Source organism: Lepisma saccharinum, chromosome 20 (genome assembly GCF_977018435.1).
Source record: "Lepisma saccharinum chromosome 20, izLepSacc3.1, whole genome shotgun sequence".
Taxonomy (NCBI): Eukaryota; Metazoa; Arthropoda; class Insecta; order Zygentoma; family Lepismatidae; genus Lepisma; species Lepisma saccharinum.
The window spans coordinates 26,170,513-26,197,204 of record NC_139248.1 but is presented as its reverse complement, the minus strand read 5'-3'; the positions used below and the strand labels follow the sequence as shown (position 1 = coordinate 26,197,204).

Below are 26,692 nucleotides of genomic sequence, written 5' to 3'. Positions count from 1 at the left end.
CCGATTAGCCTATCTGTGCATGAAGTGGACTTAAAACAGCAGCTCAAATATTTAAACTGTAGGCCCAGTCTCGATTAATCTGTGATCATGAAGTTGTTCTCTGATTCCGTCCGTACGTAGAAGTTAATCTCAATTAGTGCGTGTAATTATTATTTTCGTATGAGACTGCATTTAATAATTGCAAATTTCAGAGATTGCTTGGTTTCAATATCTTGAGGGGAATGAAAAATATGGGTACGGAAAGGCAAATATTTTGATGTAGGAGTTTTTTACCCTTCGATTATGGCAACACTGTGTGCAAGCGAAGTAACGAAGATCTTCTGTTCTTAGCAACAAGGGCTTTTGTTGTTCGTCAAATAGGCGAGCGGTCAAGAAAGAAATCTTCCAACGCATGTAGCAATACAGGTTTTCAGTTTGCATCTCACGAGACTTGTGCTGGGACAAATATGGCGCGGGGGTTTCTAAATTAGTTGAACTTGGTACTTTGATCTCGTTCTTTGTACTTAGTACTTTGAACTCGTTATTTGTACTTGGTACTTTGAACTCGTTCTTTGCACTTGGTACTTTGAACTCGTTCTTTGCACTTGGTAATTTGAACTCGTTCTTTGCACTTGGTACTTTGAACTCGGTCTTTGCACTTGGTACTTTGAACTCGGTCTTTGCACTTGGTACTTTGAACTCGGTCTTCGTACTTGGTACTTTGAACTCGTTCTTTGTACTTGGTACTTTGAACTCGTTCTTTGTACTTGGTTCTTTGAAATTTCACTGAGCCAGAATCCGGAAATGGATATCTTTAAATATGGCTTTTCCATGAATAATCTAAAAGATAACTAAAGGCAAAATGTTGTGACTTTGAAGCTTGAAATGAAAGCATTGGAAAAGCTGTCTGGAGCAAATGCAAGTGAACTTACTGTAAATGCCACTGCACACAAATGTCCTAATGCCACTAAGTAGAGGATAATTCATTATCAAGTTTACCGAAATACTAGGTACAAGGGACGATAATTGTCTATTTTAGTCAAGCCTCCTGGCGGAGTGATCAGCGTAACTGGCTACGGAACCAGGGGTCGCAGATTGGAATCCTGGTGTTTGTGATTGTCCCATCATGTATTTCATCCTCATCTTCGCGGTTGACCCGAGAGGTAGAAAAGTGCCTCAAAATAACCGAAATAGAAGAATAAATGTTCTGTTATGAGCCGAATAGCGATTGTGTTTGTCGATAATAGGCACTATGCTATGTTGTTAAATTGAAAGGCCTCTTGTGGTGACTTTATGTTCTGTTAGGCTAATCGGGACTGGACCTACAGTTTCAAGTTAGATCCGAATCACTGTGTAATGTGCTTCAATTGGGAATCGAACCCGGGACCCCTTGACGACTCAAAGCCTCAGTTTACCACATCAGGGACAACGTGTAAAAGACGTGACGAATCAGTAACTAATATATTCAAACTGCCTCCATAAACTATCCGTTCCAATTTAGCCTCAGAAGGATGCAAGGTATGACATTTACGGGATGCCTTACACCTCTCCCCCCCTGAATACCGCATTAATGCAGGCTTACGAGGTTCTGGTGTCTGTGCCCACAATCGATCAATCTGTAGCTCTGTGTTTTGCCCCCTTAATGCCCCTGCAAGTTCACACCGGAGTAGTCAGCATAACGCCTTAGCAAGTTCAGAGGTTCCAGGTTCGAACTATGATTAGGGCATGGATGTATGATTGTATTTATCCCAGTATCAACTTAATCGGTCAATCATTCATCCGATTTTTGTTATTTAGCGTAGCTTTTCCGCTACTTTTTGCTAATCGCGACGATGAGGATGAATGGAGATATGATGAAATTGGTGAAGGGACAGTCACAAATAACACCCATACCAGGATTCGAACCCAGAGCAACTCGTAGCGTGCTGTGCAAGCCACTCTGCCAAAGAGGTCGGTAATCATCATCCTCATTGAGGAGGTAGAAAAGCTATTTAAATGATATATTAAATAGAAATATTTCATCCTGTTTTATAGTGGGAATATCCATGTGCTACTTTCCCCTCTTATTGGACTTCTACTTAACTTTTGAAGACCTGTTTATTCGCTACAATAGTCCACAGCAGCTATGTAGGCTACTTTATGGTATATATATTTTGACATTCTCAATCGAATGCGCCAGTTTAAATTTCATTTGCGCACCTTCCTTGTTAGTGCCAAAACCACCCTAAATTTGGCCTTTGTGAAAAATTTGAGAGGTGTGACTTGAAAAGTGGGGGTAGGGGTGTTGTTCAGAGCAGTGTTTAACAGGTCCAAACCTTCTATTGGTTTAGTAAATACATTGCATAACTTACATAAATCAAAAATTTATAATTTCATTATATTACTTTGAAGAATTTGGAAAACAATATATGGTTTATTTATGATGGATGGTCACATATTCTTTAATCACACCAATGCTATTTTCATCATAACCGAAGCTTGTTTCACAATATGGAAAAATTATATTGTAATTCACAATAAGTGATTGTATGTAATCTCCAAAAAGATAAAATTCAGACATATTTTGCTAGACTTTTCTAAAGATGAAAATAGAAATATGAATTTGAATTTTTATTTTAAGTTTACTTTATGCTTAGATAGGCTAATCGGGACTGGTCCTACAGTTTAAAGTTTGATCCGAACAACTATATGCCTCTACCCGGTATGGAACCCGAGACCTAATATAAATATGAATGTACTCACTACAATAAACAGAATGAAGAATAATTATGCTGTTAATAGGTGCACACTGATACGTATATACTATGGGATTGTTTGTAAGGAAATATATATATATATATATATATATATATATATATATATATATATATATATATAATATTAGGGGGTAGTTTCCCGCACCATGGCTTCTCAATGCTAAGCCTTTTCTATCAAGAAAAAGTAAGCAGTCCTTTCCCCCTCCCCCAGTTTTGGCACCTAATCGCCGCTACTGTTGATTAATTGTAAACTGTGTAATAATAATACTAATTATTAGTAACCCTTCTACAAATATAATAATTAACATGAAGCGATAGTTATTATTATTAATGGCGTATAACTGTTAAAGTTGTAAAACCCTTGGCGTGCACGCCCGCAGAATGTTTTTCCCAAGAAGGGGCAAACAAGGTAATTTTATCTATAGGGCGGCAATGAAGCATATTTCCCCCCGTAATAGTGTCGCCCCTTCAAAACACACTCATTCAGTTTGAAGTTATAATCTTCCTGCAACATACTTCCAAAAATTAACATAAATTACTGTATCTGAAATTAATTTTCCATGGGAGACATTGCCCCCCCCCCTGCTAACCTTCAGGACGTTCATGATCAGGCTGCTGAAATTTGAACACCTCCCTTTATTTCTCTGTATATACTGTCATGGTTGGGAGCTGTTTTCTTTCACGAATTCGTCGCTGTGTCAGTATATTTTAAGTTCTAGCTCTTTTTTTTCTGTTCTTCTTGTAACATGATACCAGTGTGAGAGATTTTAATGACACCTTCGTTCTCTCTGCAGGGATCAGCGGAATCGAATTACTCGCAGCCTTCCTCAGATCAATCCCTAGACGAAGAAAGAGAAAACCTGCGTCGCGAAACGGAGAGGCAGGCGCTCGCTCAGCTTGAAAAGGCAAGGGTAAGTTCAGGTGACCCGTTCTCTCCAACGAACGGTTCCCAGCGAACCGTTCTTCTAGGTTATACATGTACGTAAGTAATATGGTTGTTTTGGATCGGGACTGAATATATGATCTACCTAATATATAAAAATGGATGTATGTGTGTATGTTTGATCCGGCATAACTCTCGAACGCCTGGAGCGATTTCAACCAAACTTGGAACACATACGACTTGCAACCTGGAAAGAAATACTGCGGGAGTAAGACACCCGTGGCACCCCTTGGGGTGGGGTGGGAGGGGGTGACATGTAACAATAATAAAAAACAACCGTTATTAGTGTGGAATCCATAGTTCTCGGGGTCTCTAAAATGAATAGTGACACTCCCAATGCCATTCAACTCCAAGACACCCATGACACCCCTAGGGGTGGGGGTGGGAAGGGGTGACATGTAAAAATAATCGAAAACGACCAATATTAGTGTGGAATCCATAGTTTTCGGGGTCGCTAAGATGAATAGTAGCACCCCCAATTCCGTTCAACTCCAAGGAACCTCTGGCACCCCTAGGGGTAGGGTTGGGAAGGGGGTGACATGTAAAACGACCGATATTAGTGTGGGATTCATAGTTTTCGGGATCGCTAAGATGAATAGTGACACTCCCAATGCCGCTCAACTCCAAGACACCCCTGGCACCTAGGGGTGGGGTGGAAAGGGGTGACATGCAAAAATAATCGAAAACCACCGATATTAGTGTGGAATCCATAGTTTTCTGGGTCGCTAAGATGAATAGTGACACTCCCAATGCCGCTCAACTCCAAGTTCATTTTGCACTATCGTTAGAATTCATTATTTTTCTGTCTAATAGAAGATTGGCATAAATAAATACCCGGGCAACGCCGGGCAATCAGCTAGTGTGTATATATATATATATATATGCGAGAGGTACCGGGATTGTTGTCCGGCGCCTCCACCATGATGTGTGACAAGGTTTTTAACAAGGTACGAGGGGTGTCACTTATGGATGTAGCAGTAAAACGATGTTCAATTTGGTTTTACAGCTTGTGGATAACCCTCCTTGGCTCGGCGAAGAGGTAAGGAAGTCCGACGAGCAAAGCACACTCACCAAATCGGGTAGCGACCCCTGAGGCGTCTCGGACTTTGGTGACGACCACGGCACGAGCGAAGCAATCACCCCGGACAGCAGGTGTTGACTGTCAGCACACCTGCACGGTGGCGTGCGTCGACCGTGCGACCACGATGACGTTTGCACACTCCAGATGTTTCCAAAAAGTCAGGGGTGCTTACTCGACTCGCCACGTGCCGTGTTTCTGATGAGCTTGCAAGCTAGCGTGCCACTACTTCCTTCTGTCGATCAGGAAGAGTGACCACAAGGAGAAAAACCTTGGACGAGAAGTCCCCGCGCAGCTTTCCCTTCTTCCGTTCAGCTCGGGCCATAAGGAAGCATGCTCCACTCTCCCCCTCCCCTGCACGCGGGAGTATGATGCACGGAAGTCGAGGATCTTCGCAGGTTTCTTTGCTTGTGGTTCCACTATAGTTGCAAGCTGGATTCTGTCTAGCCAGAGGAATTTTTTTATTGTCGCTGCCTTGATTGGGTCAGTGTGCTCGAGTTAACTTGGTTTCTACTTTTCTACTTTAAGCTTTTGATGCCCGTTAGCCTTCCCATGCCAATAAACGTGTGTGTGTGTGTGTATATACAGGATGACTGGTAATTAGATGTATTCCCTGAAAGGGGTTAAAGTAGAGACAATTTGCAATAAATTTGACCATATGATGATACCCCGTCCGAAAATTAGTAGTTTTCGAGATAATCGAATTTCAATTTGTTTTTTTTTTAAAAAAATGACAATTTTCCACATAAAAAGATGTTTTGAGAAAAAAACTGCTCATTGTATGGAACTTATTTCAGCGTTTTCTGATAGCTAACAAATAAGTGGTTCGTTGAAAAAAAGTTTTTCCCAAATAACAATCACATGTAAGTAACGGGTATGTCTAAACTTACTAGTGATGATAAAAAAATGCACTCTTAGTTTACTTGGCAACGTATTAATAACAAAAATGGTATGACACGAAGCGTACAAATTACTTAAATTACTTCCTTGTGACATCTGCTATCCAACAAGGTACAAATGTTTGGGAGGTTGTCCCAAAATTTAGGTCTCACATGTGCAGGCTTCGGTTTGTCTACTTGACGACGGCGAGAGACTCCAAACGTACAGAATCATAAGTTCGGCCATCTTGTACATACTCCGCGGGGTAACTGGGGCCTAACCTTTTGTGGGAGGGGTAGACTTTGAACCTAAGGTTCCAGAAGGTTAACAAATGTACCCTTAACTTATTAATGTTCATAAACCTAAAACTTTGGGAAACTAATGCCCTCTTTTGCCAACCAACCCTCCTGAAAGCCGGCCCCCGTGGCGGAGTGGTTAGCACAGCTCGCTACGACGCCTAAGGTTCCGAGTTCGAATCCCGGTCTGGGCGTTTCTTGTGGCTGTCCCTTCATCAATTTCATCCTATTATCATTCATCCTCATCTTCCGCGATTAGCCAAAAGTGGAAGAAATAAGAAGTTAAATATACCAAATCAATCAATCAGCAAACAACACGCAAATCCGTTTTTGTTTACCTTCAACATAGGCTACCATACTGCACCACATTATCTTACAATAAGCTCGTCTAGTTTGTTACACTTTTTGACTTTCTTTGCACCCTCTGTCAAGTGACACACCGAGTCGTTGATTTGGTGCCACGTAGTGTATTTGGTGTCTGCACCGTTTGCACTCCATCTTGGAGCGGTGTACAGTGTGCTGGTCACGTGGTACTGTCAAACCAATGGCAGAATGAAAGTTGAAAGCAACTAGCAGGCATTTGTTAAATCTTATAAACTTGAACACAGCTATTCTTCAGTACAGTGCCTAGTATTCTTCAGTACAGTGCCTAGTTGGTTAGACACAATTTCCTTGCACCAGCCTGACAGTGGCACCTGCACTACAATTAGCCTCAAAATATGCAGCGAACTAGATAACAACATTACTAAAGATATTCCATCTATGTTTTGTATCCATTTTTCGCTTTTCTCCGTGAAACACCCTGTATATTTTCCAGTAGGTAAATAATTGTTATATTTTATACCACAACGGTGTGTATTGATCAAGAATGGTGAAGCTTCGACTATCACATTAATTTTAGTTCACAGTATAGTTTTAGGGTGAACGCCCTGTACATTCCACCTATGTTATCCATTCTTTCTCTTTTCCCTGTAGGACTCAACTTTTGGGACACCCTGTATATATTCCAGTGGGTTTATATTTTATGCTACGGTAGTGCGGATGATAACGCCTCAACTTTCACATCAATTTATTTATTTATTTGACATTATAGTTTTAGACTGAACACCCTGTATATATTTCAGTGACTTAGAAAAAAGTGTTAGATTTTATGCCACAACGGTATGTATAGATCATCAATGCTAAAGCCTCAACTTTACTCAAGGTTATCGCGTACATAGTAGAGAGGACTAGTTTATACAGGGCATTTTATGAACACAGAATCTACGGAACCCAGAAAACATTTTTCAACGAGAATCCGAGATGAAACAAGCAGAAAGTTCCAGATACTCAATGACAGTGTGGCAGACTCATAAACATAGATAACCTTTACACAGGATTGTGTTTTTTGTTTGACTGCCAAAGAAAACACACGACAATATCTCCAAAGCTTTGACACGAATGAGGTTTGTTCCCAGACAAGTCTGTCTTGTCATTGCACACGAAACGTAGACGAGTGGAATTTCTAAGTGGGGAAATGGAATGAACTGGCAATTAGCAATATTTCTGTATAATAACATTGACTGATTGATTTGCTTTATTTTACTTCGCTTATTGTGCCACTTTTGGCTAATTTGCGAAGATGGGGATGGGTGATGATATGATGAAATTGATGAATGGACACTCACAAACATCCATGCCTAGGCAAGGATTTGAACCCGGGACCCCTGGCGTCGTAGCGCGATGTGCTAACCACTCCGCCACGGGGGCCGGCTATAATTACATTGAGTAAGCTGCTAAAATTATTAATTGAACGTCAAAATTGTATTTTCATTAACATAGAGACAAAGTCGCAGAACCGGCTATAGATTGGGACATATAATATGTGCAGGGTCTGTAACTAAAATCTTAAATATAAAGTCAAGATCGCTTACAAAAACTGAGCCTCGGTGGTCTAGTGGTCAGCACAGCGCGCTACGATACCAGGGGCCTTGGTTTCGAATCCCGGGTGGATGTTTGGGTTTGTCCTGAATGTGAAAATAAAGAATTGAGTATAAACTTATGTATGAGAGAGAATTAAGCCACCGCTTATAGGTTTTCTTCATGTTTAAGAAAAGTCGGTAGGGCGCCTGACTGCAACACCGAAGACTCGGGTTCGATTACCAGAGTTTGTGACCTAAGTTCGGAGTTTTGGGGGACTTATCCCTGCATAAAGCGCCTCTGGGGCTCACCCAGCTTCTAATAAATGGATACATGTGGTGATGAAGGCTATCGCAGCGTGGTGCTGATCACATCACCTCCAAGGACATTCTTGATGGAATAGTTGTAACGTCTTCGCCTTGTAATGAAGGGGTTCCGGGTTCAATACCCGGTATAGGAACATTGAACAGTGGTTCAGATCCCACTTTAAACTGAAGGTCCAGACCCGAATAGCCTATCCCTGCATAATGTGGACTTAAAAACAATGTTCACGGGGAACTTTGCCTTACTTTGCTTACCTTTAAAAAAAAAAACTGGAGCCTTTCACACGCAGTGTAAGTTCAAACGTCTTTCACTTTTCCAGTAAATCTTTTTTTACTTCCGTAAGTTTTTATATTTCCTAAATCCCGAATTTGGGTACCGTGCATGTCACAAGCAACGGAAGTAAAACTCAACCTACAAAAAATACTTTCTTGTCACCCACCATCAGTCTGCATTCGAAAAACTTAAATTTCCATGATCTGTTCCCAATTTCAACGTCTACACCTTACTTTCATATGCGGACCCTTACTTATAATTAATGATTAGTCCCGTAGTGTTTAATTATATTGCATTTTTATCTCGCACATGCCATTACGTAATATAGTGCACTAGTAAATACATTCTTAATGCTTCTTGTCCGATTTACTTTCAATTACTTTACATGAAAACTTATTAAGTTTCTGTGCCGCCATCTCTTTTTCTTTTGTGTAAGTTCAGTGCTCTTGTGGCTCGTGACAGTCACCATCCGAGTATCTGTACTGAGTGAAATTTTAGAAATCTTATGTCATTTCAATATAATTTAGTTACCAAATATTACATTAGAGTTTACAATTAATGATTAGCAGTGGCGTAGCGTTATAGTACGCCCGTACGCCCGGCGTTCCCAGATTTAAAATTTCAAAAATGCTTAAATGCTGTGATTATAAAGTAAAACGTGACTAATTTCAAATATGTTTGACCTTCATGGCATTATAATAGCTATTTTTCGGGATCCGCTTGCAACGCTCCACTCTCAACACTCGTTCTAGCATCTCTTTTCAATGCCTTTCCCGACCGGACGCCGAGCAGGTTCGGTGTACAGGACTCCTATATTCCTTGCTGCCTTTATGGAGGGAAAGCTTCAATTATTACAGCACGCACGTAAATGGGCTCTCTTACGCCAGCCTACGAGAGGTCTACCGTGATTGGTTCATGTGACCCTTCCTGCCTTCTGAAGCAGACGACAGCGGTAGCATTCCTACCCGGTTCTTCGCTCTTCGCGCTCATGCAACTCGTGGTATGTGATGCTACAATACGCAATATTGACTGACGTAACTTTACCAATCTCAAATATACTGCTTCTTAATGGCCACTGCATTGTATGATTTATCGCACGAACAGCGATGTGTATTAGAAACTAAAAGATCAACACAGTTTTTGTGAAGTAAGTTGGTGAAGTCCTCGTGGTAGAAATTCAGCCTGTTGCTGCTCTACCACTTAACCCGCAAAACTATTAATTTTTTTATTGTATTTTTTCGTTATTATCTAACTGCTTAATATTGTGTCAATGGAAATGTTTAGCATTCATTTGAAAACTCTTAACATCGAATGGTCTCTGGACAAAATTATTTAAAAATGTTTATCAGCATTCTCAAGATGTAATAAACAGTGGTCTGAATTACTAATCGGCACTGTTACGTCAGTAGAGTGTACGATATTTGGATCATTCACTCTGCTTTGCACAGTGCGCCAAGACGACAGAGGTCCCTGGTTCGAATCCCAGCGTGAGCATGGGTGTTCTTTGTCAGTGTCCCTTCATCAATATCATCACTCATATTCATATTCGCGATTAACCAAAAGTGGTAAAAAAGCGAAGTAAAATAAACCAAATCAATGAGTAGTTGGATCAACCACAACAATGACGTCTGCTGTTGTTCAAAGGCGCTTGTGATTCAGGTAGGTTTTCTAATGACTTGCGTCATGCAGAAAGGTATAAAACACCAGAGTTCAAAACATTTGTGGCATAGTGAGGCATCTAATTGTCTAGCTAAAACATGCATGGATGATGTTTTATTGAAAACCCAGCTGACTTGAGGCAAATAAACAATACCTGTGGCGACTAATACCATAAGTAAATTATTAAGCAAAAAAGGGCCGACCCTTCCTTCGGACTTGGCGTTCCCACCCGAAATGCCCATGCTACGCCACTGATGATTAGTCCCTTAGTGTTTAATTATCTTGCATTCTTGTCTCACACATACCGTTACGTAATATAGTGCACTAGTAAATACATTTTAATGCTGCTTGTCCAATTTACTTTCAATTACTTTACATGAAAACTTATTAAGTTTCTGTGCTGCCATCTCTTTTGCATTTGTGTAAGTTCAGTGCTCTTGTGGCTCGTGAGTCACGATCTGAGTGCAATTTTAGAAACCTTATGTCTCTTTCAATATAATTTAGTTACCAAATAGTTTACATTATTCTGTTTTTCCTTAATAAGTTATTTCTCCTTTACATTGTATTGTGATAGATAGGTGTTGGCATTGCACTTTTTTATTGCGTGCATGCACTATGGGAATTAAGCTTTTTGCTTTGGGGTGCTCACTAAGTGGCGTATTTGCGATTTCATTCCGGGGTGTAATTTATTAGAGTACGCAAATTTGTGTATGTTACCAATTTGCAAACTAAACTATTGCCTGGAAGTTCTAAATACGTTAGAACAATGGTTCGAACGTAGGCCATTAAATTTCATGATAACATTTACTTGTACTAGGTTATTCAAATATGACCGGGACTGTTTTTTTTTTTTTTACCAAATCCTTTATTGTAAAATACTTATTTGCATATGTCACCCTCCAAAGTACTCCCCTCCAGAGTCAATACATTTTTTCCAACGTTCTGGAAGCATCAATGCCCTTTCATAAAAGTTTTTCGGTTGGCCGCGTATCCACTCCCGAACACTGCCGATGACTGGGTCGTTATCCGCAAACCGCATTCCTTGCAAGTCTGATTTATGTCTTCCAAACAGGTAGAAATCACTTGTGGCCAAATCGGGACTATATGGCGGGTGTGACAGAAGGTCCCATTTCAATTTGCTGAGGGTTGCCATAGTCGTTTTGGCTGCATGAGGCCGTGCATTGTCTTGAAGGAAGGAATGCTGTGTATGGCAGGTTGTTTTGAAAAAAGAAATCAATCCCGGTCATATTTGAATGACCTAGTAATTTAGAAATAATACATTTACTTTAGAAGGAAACCAAAGGTTATGAACAAAAAGAGTTATCGAACTAAGAAGACCGAAAACTTGACCAAATTTCTATTGTGAAGTTCAAACTTATTGTCAATCTGGCCCACATACAAATTTATTGTGAACACTTTATTGCATGTAAAATATGAGCACTATGCCATGAAAACTTAAGTGGAGAACAGCATGCTGTTGTCTCGGCTCGGTGAGGTTGTCAGTTGTGGAATGGTGTATGCTTCTTTAATCCACAAGGCCGCATATTTTTCGGCAGGGAAATCTTTGATGACTTGACCATTAACGGACACGAATGATATTTTAGTTGTGATTGTTAGATAGGTAAGAAATGGCATACAGTGTGCTTTCAATTTCATCCAAGAAAACATCCCAAGAATAATTTTCTTTTGCTGAGGATAAATTTTCTTGTAGGTCTAACTTACGCATTCGTCATAACAGATGTGAAAACAAACAGATGAGCTTCGAAATAACTCTACTGTAACTCGCTAATAATTGAATTTAATTATGGTTTTACATTGCTGAAATCTGCTGCAGGGAACTGTCTAATTTGGTATCGCGTCTGACTGCCACGCGGGAGACCCGGGTTCGATTCCCGACGTGGGGAAGCTCACGTGGGTATTTTTCCTACAATCCCCTGCATTAACGGCTGTGGGATCGACCGGTTGGCTACCTGGGAGGTGGTAAGGATGGACAGAGCTTCGTGCTGATTACATGATCTTTGCTGTGGTCGAGATCGAAAATGTGTGGTACCCTATCTCCACATCGCTTGCGTACCTTCATGGCAATACACAGAGGAGTTTTAGCTTTTATTAATATTAGAAATAATAATTAGCTGAATGCGAGCTCTTTGGTTCCAGGTCCTGGGAGGAGGGGGCTACTCCGCGGGGGGGGGGGTCTGAGGGGCCAGCTCTGTTCGAACTCCAATATTACCTCGAATAATCAAAGTTGTTTACATCTCGTGCTCTATTAAATCTATAGGTGATTTCTATCATGATCACTCATTTGGAAGTCAATCGGTTGGCTCATTCAATTGTCGTCACTTATATACACAGTCAGGTAACCGCGATAGGAAGTTGAGAGGAGGTGGAGGGAAGGAAACGTATGTGGTTCCCGTTAAGTTACCACCCCAGCATTCGTCTTAAATGCATAAATCGATGCGTTTCTGATGCATCAAATACTTTTGATGCATTTAGCATTTTTCTGGTGCATCGAATACTTTTGATGCATTTCGTATGTTTCTGGTGCATCGAATACTTTTGATGCATTTAGTATGTTTCTGGTGCATCGAATACTTTTGATGCATTTAGTATGTTTCTGGTGCATCGAATACTTTTGATGCAATTAGGATGTTCCTGGTGCATCGAATACTTTTGATGCATTTAGTATGTTTCTGGTGCATCGAATACTTTTGATGGATTTCGTATGTTTCTGGTGCATCGAATACTTTTGATGCATTTAGTATGTTTCTGGTGCATCGAATACTTTTGATGCATTTAGTATGTTCCTGGTGCATCGAATACTTTTCATGCACTTAGTTTGTTTCTGGTGCATCAAATATTTTTGATGTATTTAGTTTGCTAAAAATGAATCAACGACCTTTCGAATATTTTGCAAACCGACTTGAAAATAAACTTGAGAAGTATGGTACTTCGATGTCCCGCACACACTTTTTTCTCATATATTTGTCTCATTACATATGCACACTGGCGTACGCAGAGGAGGACTGATGGGGCTACAGCCCCTCCCGAAATTTTGAGAAAAATAAAAATTTTCAAATAAATTCAGTGAAGAATACCTTTCTCATAACACTACTAACATCAGTTGCAACATGTTAAGTTTTCTGCAGATCATTGACACGGTAGGTAACGACGCCATATTGGAAGCACGGCGGATAATTTCAATATTTCGCATGAGAATGGAATTGACTTGTAACAGAATGGGATTTGGCAAATGTATTTGGTATGTAAGGTATGACAACATTCCGTAATATTTGCCGTCTCATCAGGCGGGTTATTGTATTGTTTTCACGTGTCTCGTTCTGTTCACAAACTAAATCAGATTGTCACTATCTTAATGCACACCTGTAGGTAACACACCACAAGAGACATATCTGATTCAGAGAGTTCATCGCTTTCATCGTTGTCATGATGGTTCCTGTAAAACTTTCCCCTGGCGACACTAACGGCCTAATCGTTCAACCTGCCACTGGGCACAGTATTAGATGTTTAAAAGTACAGATTTGCTTGTTATTCTCACTGCCCTAACTCGCTCAGAACATAATGAGTCTTCCTTTGTTGTTGTTGTTGTTATTTTTATGTAATCTGGGCAAGGTACGATACCATTAGGCATTAGTTCAACAGATTTGCAAATCCATCTTCTCATCTTAAGAAACACATTTTATTCCTTCATTCAGCCACTGGATTCGATAGTGTTAACCTGAAAATAAATCTTAGAAAGAAATTTGGAGCTCCAATTTCGGACGCCTAGACACAGCGTTACTAATTATACATAGTGCAGTCAAATTTAGCTTCAAATCTAGCCCCTTTCAGTTATAAATTGTGATAAAAAAAATTTCCAAGCCAAACAAAGAAATAAAATGTTATTTAAAATAAATTTAGTCAAAAGAGACCTTACTTATGGGAACACTTGTCAATTTTCAATGACAATTCGGCAATGCTAGATGCAATTACAAAACCTCGAGAACTCTTCCTCTTAGCCTTTTATGGTGCGTCCGAACCGGAAGTATCTCAATAACTTCAGATAACAGAAGTTTGTAGCACAAAGGATGTTAAGATTGAAATCCTGTTCCAAACGATGTACTGAATTTAATCTCATAAGGATCTACCAAAAACTGTGATGGAGAATGTAGTTGCATGCAAGCAGGCTTCAGATGTCCCTTGCCAAGGTGTTTCCTGTACGAATTTCATTCTTGTTTTCATTGTTTCCAGAGAAGACAATGGTGAAGACGTCGATGACCAACATGACAACGATGAAAGCGACGAACTCTCTGAATCAAATATGTCTCTTGTGGTGTGTTACCTACAGGTGTGCATTAAGATAGTGACAATCTGATTTAGTTTGTGAACAGAACGAGACACGTGAAAACAATACAATAACCCGCCTGATGAGACGGCAAATATTACGGAATGTTGTCATACCTTACATACCAAATACATTTGCCAAATCCCATTCTGTTACAAGTCAATTCCATTCTTATGCGAAATATTGAAATTATCCGCCGTGCTTCCAATATGGCGTCGTTACCTATCGTGTCAATGATCTGCAGAAAACTTAACATGTTGTAATTGATGTTATTTGTGTTATAAGAAAGATATATATCAAACAGTAAGCTATTGTCAATTAGTTCTTTATTTACTGAAAATATGAATTTGTCCGCCATTTTTCAATATGGCGGACTTAGCGGCAGGGTGATTGCCGGGGACTTCTGATATGCTATTACTAATGTTATAAGGAAGCTAAGCACTAAATTTCAGCTTGTTATGAATTATAGTTCCCCTATTTCGTGAAAACTCTCATTGTCCGCCATTTTCAATATGGCGGACTTAGCGTACGGGTGATCACCGGGGACTTTTGGTACTATGTTATTAATGTTACTAAGATGTTATATACCACATTTTAGCTTATGAATTATAGTTCGCTTATTTTGTGAAAACTTTCATTGTCCTCCATCCATCGCCGGGGACTTTTGGTATGTTGTTATTAAAGCTATAAAGGCGCTACATACCAAATTTCAGCTTGTTAGGAATTAATTCCTTCATTTTTCCTATTTTGACTGCACTATGTATAATTAGTAACGCTGTGTCTAGGCGTCCGAAATTGGGGCTCCAAATTTAATTCTAAGATTTATTTTCAGGTTAATATAGCAAAAGAAAACTGTTCAGCTTTCGGAAAATTCTCGTCTGTTTTCATCTGGGCCTATTTCAGGAATGGGCCTAATGCCGCGGCATCAATAGCACCCTCCTTAATCTGGCACTGCCTGGAAGAATTGATTATGGCGTTCAAGACTTGCTTGCTAGGGCCGTGTCCGAATCGGCAAGTGTACCAAACCCCCTTTGGCCCAGTACCCCTCCCCAAATAACGTCAAAGGCAGGAAAATGAGGGCTAAAAAAGAAGCTGCCCCTGTACCCTTTCGAAAATCCTCGGCACGCCACTGTGTTACGGGTCTCACTTATAGCATACTTCTCAAAACGAATGGCTAGGGACAGCCTTGGGAAATACATGCTAACAATACCAAACCTAACCTGCCTAACCTATCCACGTAAGCATATAATAGCTTTAATAAGCAAAATATAACTTGCCAAACCTATTTACATGTTTATTTATGCTATTATATGCCTACGTGGATAGGTTAGGCAGGTTAGGTTTGGTGCTGTTAGCATGCATTTCCCAAGGTACTAATGCTGTCCCTAGCCGCCCGTCTTCTCAAACACTACAGTTGCCACTTCTCCCACCAGGTGTCAGTTCGAACGTCACCCACCCACTGTTGCCAGTTTAGCTCTTTCGGGGCCATATATATTTTTTTAATGTCTGGATCTTTTGCACATTCGTTTTTTTTTTAGTGAAATGCTTCCCTGTGCTGTGTACCACGCCGTGAAGGCGTATAGGGGGTGTGGTGTTAGGGTCCAAGACTTTCTTGATCACGGCCGAAGGTGGGGGTGATGTGATCAGCACCACGCTCCTGGATGCCCTTACCCCCGAGAGTCTCCTCCAGGTATCCACTTAATCTGACGTAGGTGGAGCCACTTGAGGAGGTGGAAAAATCTCTGTTCCCCCCCCCCCCGCCGGGGATTGAACCCGGGTCTCTCGCAGGGCAGACGCCCTAACAACTAAGCTACCGCTGAACATTCCTTTGGCTCTTAAAATTTCGAAATGCTCCAAATAGATTTTAGCTCCATGAGGGCAAATTTAGCTTCAAATCTAGCCCCTTTCAGTAATAAATTGTCAATAAAAAAATATTTTTCCAAGCCAAATTAATTTTTCCTTCTCACAACAATTGAGTTTACGTCCTCACTAGTTACTTACTTAGTGGTTAGCGCTACAGTCCATGTAGGCTCTTGGCCTCCTTGATCACCTTCCTTCGTTCATATCTGTCCTCAGCTTTCCTTCTCCACCATTTGACTCCCAGATTTCTAAGATTTTCTTCCACATCATCAAGCCATCTTTTACTTGGTTTGCCCCTTCTCCTTCTCCCATCGGACTTTCCTATGAATATCTTGACGATCCGAATTTCCACAATTCTCTGCACATGACCAACCCCCCATATTCTCCCCTGTTTAATTTTCACTACTATATCTGGCTGACCAAACCGTTCCTCCTGCACTTCAGCATTTGTTCTCATTCCCCATTCCTCCTCATCTTTTACTGCTCCAAATATCTTTCTCAGGATCTTTCTTCCCCACCTTAAGAACCAATCTTCTCTAGTTGTCATTACCCAACATTCTGATCCATACTTGACTACAGGTCTCAGTATTGTTGCATATATATTTTTATTTTTGTGTTCCTGCTGACATTCCTGGATTTAAAGATATTTTGCAAGGCGTAATAGCATCGGTTCTCACTTGTTATCCTTTCCTGTATTTCTACTGATGTCTTTATTGTTTGCTATTATTATTGAACTTAGATATTTAACTGCTTCAACTCTTTGTTACTCTTTTCCATTTAGTTTTTTTTTTTTCATAAGTCTCTCTTTCAGCTCCCTCTGCATCTTCCATCTTCATGTATTTTGTTTTACTTACATTCACTTCCAATCCCAGGTCCCTTGATTTTTCTTCTAGTAAGCGATAGTTCTCTTCAAAAGTTCGTTTATTCATTGCGATTATTGCCACATCATCAGCATATGCTACAACTTACTTAATTTGTTAAGTATTTTTCCTCCAGGATTGATGGGCAGTTGTCGAATTACTTTTTGTAGTGCTAAGTTAAAGAGCAGTGTTGAGAGCATATCTCCCTGTCTTTGCTCCCTCTCAACTAGGAACTTAACTGTCACATCATGCTCCATCCTGACCTTACATGCTGTTGTTTTCATGGTCATTTCTGTCAACCTTACCAGTGTCCGAGGGATTCCAAACTCTTTCCTAATTCTGTAAATCTTGCTTCTGTCTAGGCTATCATACGCCTGTTTAAAGTCCAGGTACAGCTGATGAAGTTGTTTTATCATACTCATGGAACTTCTCCAGTACTTGTCGTAATATAAATATCTGGCCCAGTGTAGAGCGATATTTCCTGAATCCATCCAGAGTTCCAGTCGTGGGGTTAAAATCTTGCAAAACACCATATAAATTCCATCCAGTAAAGTGATCCCACGGTAGTTTTCACACAGTGCCTTGTTTCCTTTCTTATGTATGGAGCAAATTATTCCCATAGTCCAATCTCTGGGCATTTCATTTTTTGTTCACACTTCGATTATCAGTTCATGGCTGGCCTTCTCCACTCTCTTTCCACCATATTTAAACAACTCCGTTTCTATGTCATCTTCTCTTCATGTTTTATTGTTCATTAATGCTTTTATTGCTTTTCTGACTTCTTCCATGGTCGGCATGCATTAGTACTTCTTCATCATCCCTATTTATTTCTTCCACTTCGTTATTCATATTTTCGTACTCTCTACTATCCTCTTTGCTTCCATTGAGTATTTCATAGAAATACTCTTTCCATCTTTCCAGCATTTTGCTTTTGTCTCCAATAATAATGAGGTAGTGGCCGCGGTGGCTCAGTCGGTAACGCGTCTGACTACCATGCTCGAGGTCCCGGGTTCGATCCCCGGCCGGTTCAAATCCGGGAACTTTTCTAACGGTGGAAGCGGCCCCGGCGCCCACCCAGCGTCGAATAACATGGGTACCTGGGGGAAACCCTGGGGGGTAAAGGCGGTCAGGGGCGTGATGCTGATCACATAACCCCCACTCACGACCGGAAAGTGTGGGGCGTTACCCCCACACCCCCTATACGCCTTCATGGCGTGGTGCTATGCACAGGGGAACACTTTACCTTTTTACCTTTTTTGAGGTTTCCATTTCTGTATTTGTACAAAGCGTCTTGTTCTCTCATAAAAATTTCGTATCTTGTTTCTGTCCTTCATTTCGTCCAACTCTTCTTTCTCTCAACCTGTCCTTTCGTTGTCCTACAAATCTTATTTGCTCTTCTCCTTTTCTCTCCATACTCCTCCACTGCTTGTCTTGTTCTCTGTTGAAGCATCATCTTCCTAGCTACCATATTTTTCTTGAATTAGTGCTGAACATTCCTCATCAAACCATTGCACTCTGTTTTGTGTTCCATCTTTCCCAGCGCATTGTCTGCCACTTCACAGATGACTGTGTTCAACACCTTCCACTTAGATTCTACCTTTCCTTTCCCCCATTCCTGTTTTTAGTTTCGCTGTAAGTTTCTTCTTATATTCCTTTCTTAATCCGACATCCTTCAGGCCCTCGATATTGAGTTTCATTTTTCTCCTTTCCTTTTTAGTTCTTGCCAAATCAATGTTCTGTCTGTACTTGATTCTCACTAAATAGTGATCTGTGTCACAATCAATACAACCAACCTTAGAGCAGGCTGTACAAGACATGAATTTGCAATATTTTCTTTTCTTTAGGCAGTTTAATCCTCAACAAATTAAACTAGGACAAATTAAATTTATTATGTACAAATTTTACTTCAATCCCCAAATATATGCATATATAAGGAGGTGAAACAAAATACAATACCTGAAAAATTTACATCTCTCTTTTATGGTTAAACTATTCTTCCAAGCACATGGTCGCCCATTTTCAAAATTTTAATAAAGCACTAACTCACAAGGTTACAGACCCAAAAACACTTTGAAAACCATTTTTTAACTTTGTGAATAGCTAGGAGATTGTAATTAAAAGTATCTGGTTCCCATGGAAAGATGATATATGAAAGGAGACTTGAGTGTCACCGGATCTTGTTGTGAAAAATTATACTACTGTAGACAGGCGACATGCATCAGACACCATGCAAGTTAGTAGTTGTAGAGGTGCTGATTAGACCACCCTAGGTCTCTCAAGACCTGATAGGGTCGCCTCTGGTTACCATAATCAGAACCGAGCCAATCAGTGCCTCAATAGCAGGTCGGAGGTTACAAACCTTGCTGTATTTAACCTCTCAATATGGAAAAAGACACAGGATCTCTCAAGTAACACATTTATTCAATACATTCAAAATTATGGTACTTACAATCTTTAGCTTCTTCCTGATGCACCTGTATCACACACACACACATATATATATATATATATATATATATATATATATATATATATATATATATATATATCATCCATTATCATTGCTAACTTCATGCAAACTTTTCCCCCCTATTATGCTGATATATACCTGTCATCTTTGCCTATTTTCGTATATAAATCCAAAATGATCATTTCAACATCGTGCCTTTGGACTTTGTTTATTTCTTCTTCCAATTTTGTGTAAAAACAGCCCGACCCTGTGGCCGAGTGGTTAGCACATCGCGCTGCGACGCCAAGGGTCCCGGGTTCGAATCCCGGTCGGGTATGGTTGTTTGTGAATGTCCATTTTCATCCATTTCATCATTTCATCACTCATCCCCATCTTCGCAAATTAGCCAAGAGGCACAAAACGCGAAGTAAAATAAACTAAATCAATCAATCAATCAATCAATGTAAAAACATTTTTCCTCTTCATCTGCATCCTCCGTGGAGGCGTACACACGAAATACTGTGATGTTGAAGAATTTTGCTCTTAGAACTGTGAAGTTATTTACATTTGACTTCATAGACTTTTGGAGTAGGAATCCAGTGCCATTATTGCCTGTATCTCCTCCACTGTACGACTCATGTTCAACACTAATTCACAATAACATTAAAGATGGCATGGTTAAATCAACCAGCCATAACAAAAAAATATTAATTTAACTGTCAATAAAATAGTATTTTTTCTGCTGTAAAGGAAAGAAAATACTCCTATTAACAAGTTGAGTGATGTTTATTTGCCTAAAGCCTGAATCACACGGAACTGGAAAACCAGTAAGAATGCTCTAGTTGACGCTGGACTGGCTACCCATTTGCTAGTTTTCGCCTCACACGGTACTTGTTACACCGTACTTGTCGATAGTATTTCGTTCCCATAATGGCGGCCGCGCGAGATGTAAACAACGTATCACTTCACACTCTTAAAATACGATAACTATTCAACCGAGAGGAATATCGCTTCGTATTAAATGGTTTTAGGTAGAGAAGAATGGCACTGATTAAATACATACTTTACAACGTTTACTAAACACGTATGGAAGAATATTTTATCTTTTCCAATTGTAAACATGTCTTTCGTGCTGTATGCACTCGGAAACCACAGGCAAAAAACGCTACTTTGCAAACTCACAGATTATCTTCACATGCGCAAACTTTGCTCTGATTGGCTGTTCCACAGAATCTAGTCGAAGAAAGTTAGTAGCAATTAGAACATGTCCTATTCCTCAAAACCAGTCAAGCAGTCAGCCAGGCGGCCATGATTTCTATCTAGAAAGTCAGTTCATCGCCAACTAGGGCATTCCAACTAGAAATCCAGTTCCGTGTGTTAGGGGCTTTAGAAACGAAAATGAATTTATAATGCAATACACATGTCTTGTTCCACTTCCAAACCTTATGAAAGATACTTGCTTGCAACCACGCAGACATACGACTTTTTAGAATGAACTCATGAAATTTGGAACATATTCAAGCTAGTTTTATAATTGAATACTGCCTTAAGGGGAAGAGTGATAGTTTCGTACCAGTTAAGTTGTGCATTTATTTCAATATCGTCGGAATGGGCACTGCTACTAAAAAAATACTTTGACTATACAAGAGAGTATGAATTTCTCTTTTTTTTGCAAGTGGAAGCGGGTTTTTAAAGTTGATTATTAAGTTAGACACGATGTTTGAAAAACATAATGAATGAGTATTTACAGAATCCCGTGTATTCATTATGGATTCTTCAAGTTACTGCTAATCAAATTGGAGTTTCGACTTTTCCAACGACCAAGAAATTGTTGAACGTGTCCTTTTTCCGTTCATGTACTTTTCTACCCAATTGGATGGTTGATATTCCCGAGAAAACAAGTAAAATAATGCTCCCATAAGCGTAATGTTTTTCTCCTCGCATCCTATGGCCATCCTGACAGTGTTGCCAAACCTGATGCGCAGAAGAGATCTAAATTTCACCTTAAATGGATCTAAAACGGACTTTCAAGGAGATATACTCTGTCCCGGGTATCTCTGGAGCGAACGAAAAAAGTGTCTGCGCAAGTAGTGACGCGATATGTCTCCTCCAATGAACACGTGAGAGGGAACAGGATTGCGTGGAGGGGGTGGGGGAAGCGACTGCAGTTACCAGGCTTCACAGTAACGTGAATCAACTTCGCTTTGCCCACTCGACCGACTCCCCCCCCTTTTCTCTGCCAATATGCGCGGCCTTGCTCCACAGATGCCGGGGACAGAGTATAGATTTTCGAAGGCTCGATAATGGTGATTTTAGGTTTTAATGGGGGAGGGCTGCTATTACCGTTAACTTTAAAGTGATGATAATTTATTCTAAGTTTTCACGGTCTAGATCCGGCGGCATCACCCATCTCGATAATTCACCGACGGTCGTGTGAAATTGAAAATTTAGGATTCCCGGATAACAATATTAGCCTATGTCATCTTCAAGTCAGCTACGGCGCCATAAAAAAGTAGCTGGGGAGGTAAGAGGGCGTGGGGCGAAGTAGCCAATATAGCAATATCACGTGTAAAATGTATAGTCATAGCAAAAGTTCGTTTATGTGCGCCGGAGCTATTGATGGCACCATAGTGGGGAAGAGGGGTGGGCGCCCCAGTTCATAGCCAAACGAGTGCATGAAAGAGCCAGATGTGGCTCCAAAAGAGCTAAGTTGGCAACAGTGCTCCGCAGCCCCCGCGGTGGGGAGAACCACGGGGAATCGGGAACCCTTCCTACATGCGCTTAAGGGAGATTTCACACCGAAGAGACACGCGACATGCAACACGCTGCACAGGGCCGCCGACTTGTCAAAATTATTGGGGCGGCTCTGATCACTGAAATAAATTAATGAATGACTCGCTCTCTCCCTTTTTTAAGTTTTGGCCTCAGTGTTCGGAATCTCATAAAAGCCCATGAATTCCTCAAAAATATCAAAATTTTTATTCACAGTTCGAAGCAAAATATTAATTGTTCACGGATGGATATGTCACAAGTTTCGTCAACCATAATAGCAAAATATTCCTGACTTTTAATATCTGCTACCACGGAGCGCAAAACAGATCTCCCTAATATATCAATGATCTCGTTCTGAATGTCATGTGAGAGCCATTTGTAGCCCAAACGTCCCATCCACTACCCTAGTTCATGCACATCGTCTTTTGTAACTCTTCTTAGTAAAAAATTTAACAATACTCATAATTACATACTTAGTATATAGTAATAGGTCATGTGTTTTGCTGTCTCTGGTCATAGCCCCCAAAGTTGATGGTTTAGCGGTCTCAGCCCCCCAAATTGATGGTCTAGAACATTTCAAATGTGTATTTAAAGTTAAGTTCATGTGGCACAATTCAGAGTAAACTTTACAAGAGAAGCAAAATAATACATTAGATCCTCTTAAGCAAAATTATTAGGGGGCTCTGCCCCACATCGTTAACATTGGGGGGGCTCCAAGCCCCATGGAGTCGGCGCCTATGACGCTGCAAAAGACACTCAATTGAACCTTTCAACTCGACAAGCTGCACGTGTCTCATGCCGCTTGCGTGTCGCTCGGACTGTGCCGTTTTCACAATACCGTGCATCGTGTCGCCTCAGTTTGTTGTTCGCGCATGCGCAGTGAATGCGTCAGCCCAATGAGCTATTTTAAGAGAGCACAACCGGAGGCCTTGCAACATGTTTGAACCTCTAATTTGTTGATATAATAAAGTATCGATATGTACAATGTTTTAAGATTTAAACACAACCTTCTTTTCGCTTCATCAACTTTTTTGATGCAGTTATCGGCTGTAATTTGCCTTCAATATCGTGTAAAAAGGACGTGTTTTGGCCATATAGGGCGTGAATGCTTTTATTTTAAAAAGCCAGCACATGGAGGCACTTTAGTGCAAAATAGATCAGTCAACGTGGTAAAGTACTCTAGTGCATTGTTTCTCAACCGCCGGGCCCTCGTATCAACTATACTGAGCTGCGAAAGGTTCTGCTGAAATTGGCTGACAAATAACACAATCCCAATATCATATTTGAGTTGTGAGTTTTCGTTTTTTAAGTCCATTTTATGCTGAAATAGACTAATCAGGACTGGATGTACAGTTTAAAGTGGGACCCGCGCCACTGGGTATCGAACCCGGGATCACTTAATTACAAGGAGACGACATTACCGCTTCGTCATTCATATTTTTATATTTGTCAACAATCCTACATGTAATCCAACTACGTATTATTACTATTTTTGATTATGCCAGAATTTATTTATCAATATTTTATTTTCATGAGTACATGTTCATTCATGCATAAAAATCTTAAACACTGGAAAGGTATATATGGGAAGAAAATTCTTGGGCTAAGGGCAAAAATACCCGGACATGGTTTCACGAAGGTTGAGAATCATTTCTCTAGTGTTTAGGTGTTCGCTTTATCCAGGCTGGAAAGTCTAGCGTATACTTGAGGTCAGTTCATATGATTTCTCAGTTTTCTCATGCACAACATGCCTCTCAAGAGTTTCAATAACTTGCACAAATTTTAAAACAAATTTTAAAATGTCTCTTGTTACGCTCTTATCGGGTGACTAATAAACTGATCAATGCAATTATATCGGTACCATCATGCGAACTGAGCAAAGAAACAAGCGTCGCTTGCCGCGTGCACCTTGTCTCTTCGGTGTGAAACTCTCGTGTCGCGTGTCTCTTCGGTGTGAATTCTCCCTAAGATTTCAACTTCGAGTATCGACTTGTCCTCATATTGTTCATAATTGAAAAAGGAACCAAAAAATTCTGTTGGTGCATTTATGTCTGGTAAGCATAGCAAGTGTTCACAAAGTTCCACCCATCTGAATGAGTAATGAGTAAGCTATTACGAGTAATTTTAATGTGATGACAATTTATTCTTAGCTTTCAACGTCTAGATGGTGGTATGAAATCGGAAATGAAGGATTCCGGGCCCTCCATTTTATTATATTTTCACATCAGCAACGGCGCCGCTATAAAGGAGTGGCGGGGGGAGGGGGGCAGTCAATATACCTCTAAATATCACGTGTAAAATGTATATTCGGACCAAATCATCATTGAGTTGTCAATTTCTCCTTGACCTTTTGGGGCCAGAGCCAGTGACTGCACCATAGGAGGGCAGAGGACGGGTGCCCCCAGTTCAAAGCTCCGCCAACTTCCTGTGTCCCAACGGACAAGGAAAAATTCATAATTCAGTGAACCTTTAACATAAATAGGAATTTTATACATGATATTTAGTGAAGGCGTCGGCAACCTGCTACACGTGGGCCACACGTGGCACGATTTTCAATTGAATGTTGAGTGAATTGAAAATCCGAATTTCATGAAAAGCTTTTCAAACTATTCGATTTTCTGTTTTAACAATATATGGTAATTTTGCAATAAAGCATAATAAACATATTAATACAAGATCAAATCAATTTGTTACAATTCTTGTGGTACTAGTCAGTGGCGTACGCAAGGAGGGTTACCGGGTTTAACCCTCCCCCATTGAGCTTTTGAAATATTATGGAAAATGCTGTTGAAAAAATTAAAAATGGCTAATTTATCACAGTCAAAGATCTGCGACAGTAATAATAATAACAACATTACTAATAATAATAATTTGAATTATTGTTCCCATGCAGTATGGAGAAAAGCACAACATTCCAAACACACGCGTCTTTAATAGTGAATGACTTTCAAATAAACACGAATTCTTGAAAATTAAAAATGAGGGCAACTATGATTTAAAAGAAAAAGTTGTTTTGTACATCAGCTGCAACAATGTTCAACGAACATGTATATTTTCTGTGAACAATGATCTTTAATTAAATAAAGTTCTTGGTTCGTTGTAAGCTGCTAGTGTAGACAAATGCTAAGCCAACAACAATACACAATCACCAGTCCGCCTTCCCATTGTAAGTTTGAATTTCTGAATTCGAACTTCGTACAATAAGCTTAACTGTTGTGAAATGCTTTGTTGGTAAGAACAGCGAGATAATCCAGATGTACTGGTACTAGTACATAAAAATATAATGAATTTAGGTTGGCACGTTGAGTGATTTTGCAACAATTACTTTGGCACAACAGTACTAAAAGATTGCTGACCCACGGTATATTGAATGTGTCTATTGGTCCAAAAAAGCACATTACAGTTTTGTAAGTGTATAAAAATATATTCGGAAACGTTACAGTGGTGGTTGTGGTGTCATTTTGTAAGGAAATAAATGTAGTTTGACTAGCGTTGTGGAATAGTACGGAATTGCGCCACCGCAAGCGCCAGCGGCGGTTCCATTAAAAATGGCTGCTTCGCAGGCCAAGAGCGAGCTCGTTGCGTGTTTTGGTTTGAAGAAACGAAGTCTGCGACCATCGTGGAACGAAACTTCCGTACCCACTATGGGAAAGATCCTCCAAGCCTACGTTTATTCTTGGTATAAGTTGAGACTGGTTGTTCTGTTCGACATAACAAATACCCAGGACGTCCCAGTGTTTCCGTGTGCTGTTGAGCAAGTGAGGGAAAGCTTTGTTGGAAATTGTTCTCATTCCCCAGATCGATTAGGTGACCAGGAAGGCCGCATCCACTTCCAATAAGATGACGGACCATCTCACTACCTCACCGCGAAGTCCGGGATTTCCTCAATAACCGATATCCAGGTCGATGGATAGGTCGAGGTGGACCAATTGCATGGCCATCTCGTTCACTTGATCTTACACCCCTCGATGTTTACTTTTGTGGCTCCATTAAAGATCTAGTGTATGTTCCGCCCTCACCGGCTAATCTCGCTGAGCTCAGGCCTACAGTCGAAGAAGTGACGCCTGATATGCTTGCTGCATGTTTGTCAAGAAATTGACTTCATATGCCGTATTACCAATGGGAGCCATGCCCGACCCTGTGGCCGAGTGGTTAGCACATCGCGCTGCGACGCCAAGGGTCCCGGGTTCGAATCCTGGTCGGGCTTGGTTGTTTGTGAATGTCCATTCATCAATTTCATCATTTCATCACTCATCCCCATCTTCGCAAATTAGCCAAGAGGCACAAAACGCGAAGTAAAATAAACTAAATCAATCAATCAAT

At 40.4% G+C, this 26,692-nt stretch overlaps 1 protein-coding gene across 10 annotated transcripts in view; it reads left to right on the top strand.

The window, feature by feature from the left end:
- Ca-beta (Calcium channel protein beta subunit) overlaps positions 1–26,692 on the top strand; it is a 588,734-nt gene that overhangs the window by 491,445 nt on the left and 70,597 nt on the right. For all 10 annotated transcript variants that reach the window (XR_014443860.1, XM_083142262.1, XM_083142260.1 and 7 more), the window contains one exon: positions 3,530–3,646. Coding sequence is in view for 9 of the 10 variants with exons in the window: in XM_083142262.1 (XP_082998388.1) it covers positions 3,530–3,646 (117 nt within the window). In the remaining variant the exon portion in view is untranslated. The remainder of the gene's footprint in view (positions 1–3,529; positions 3,647–26,692) is intronic.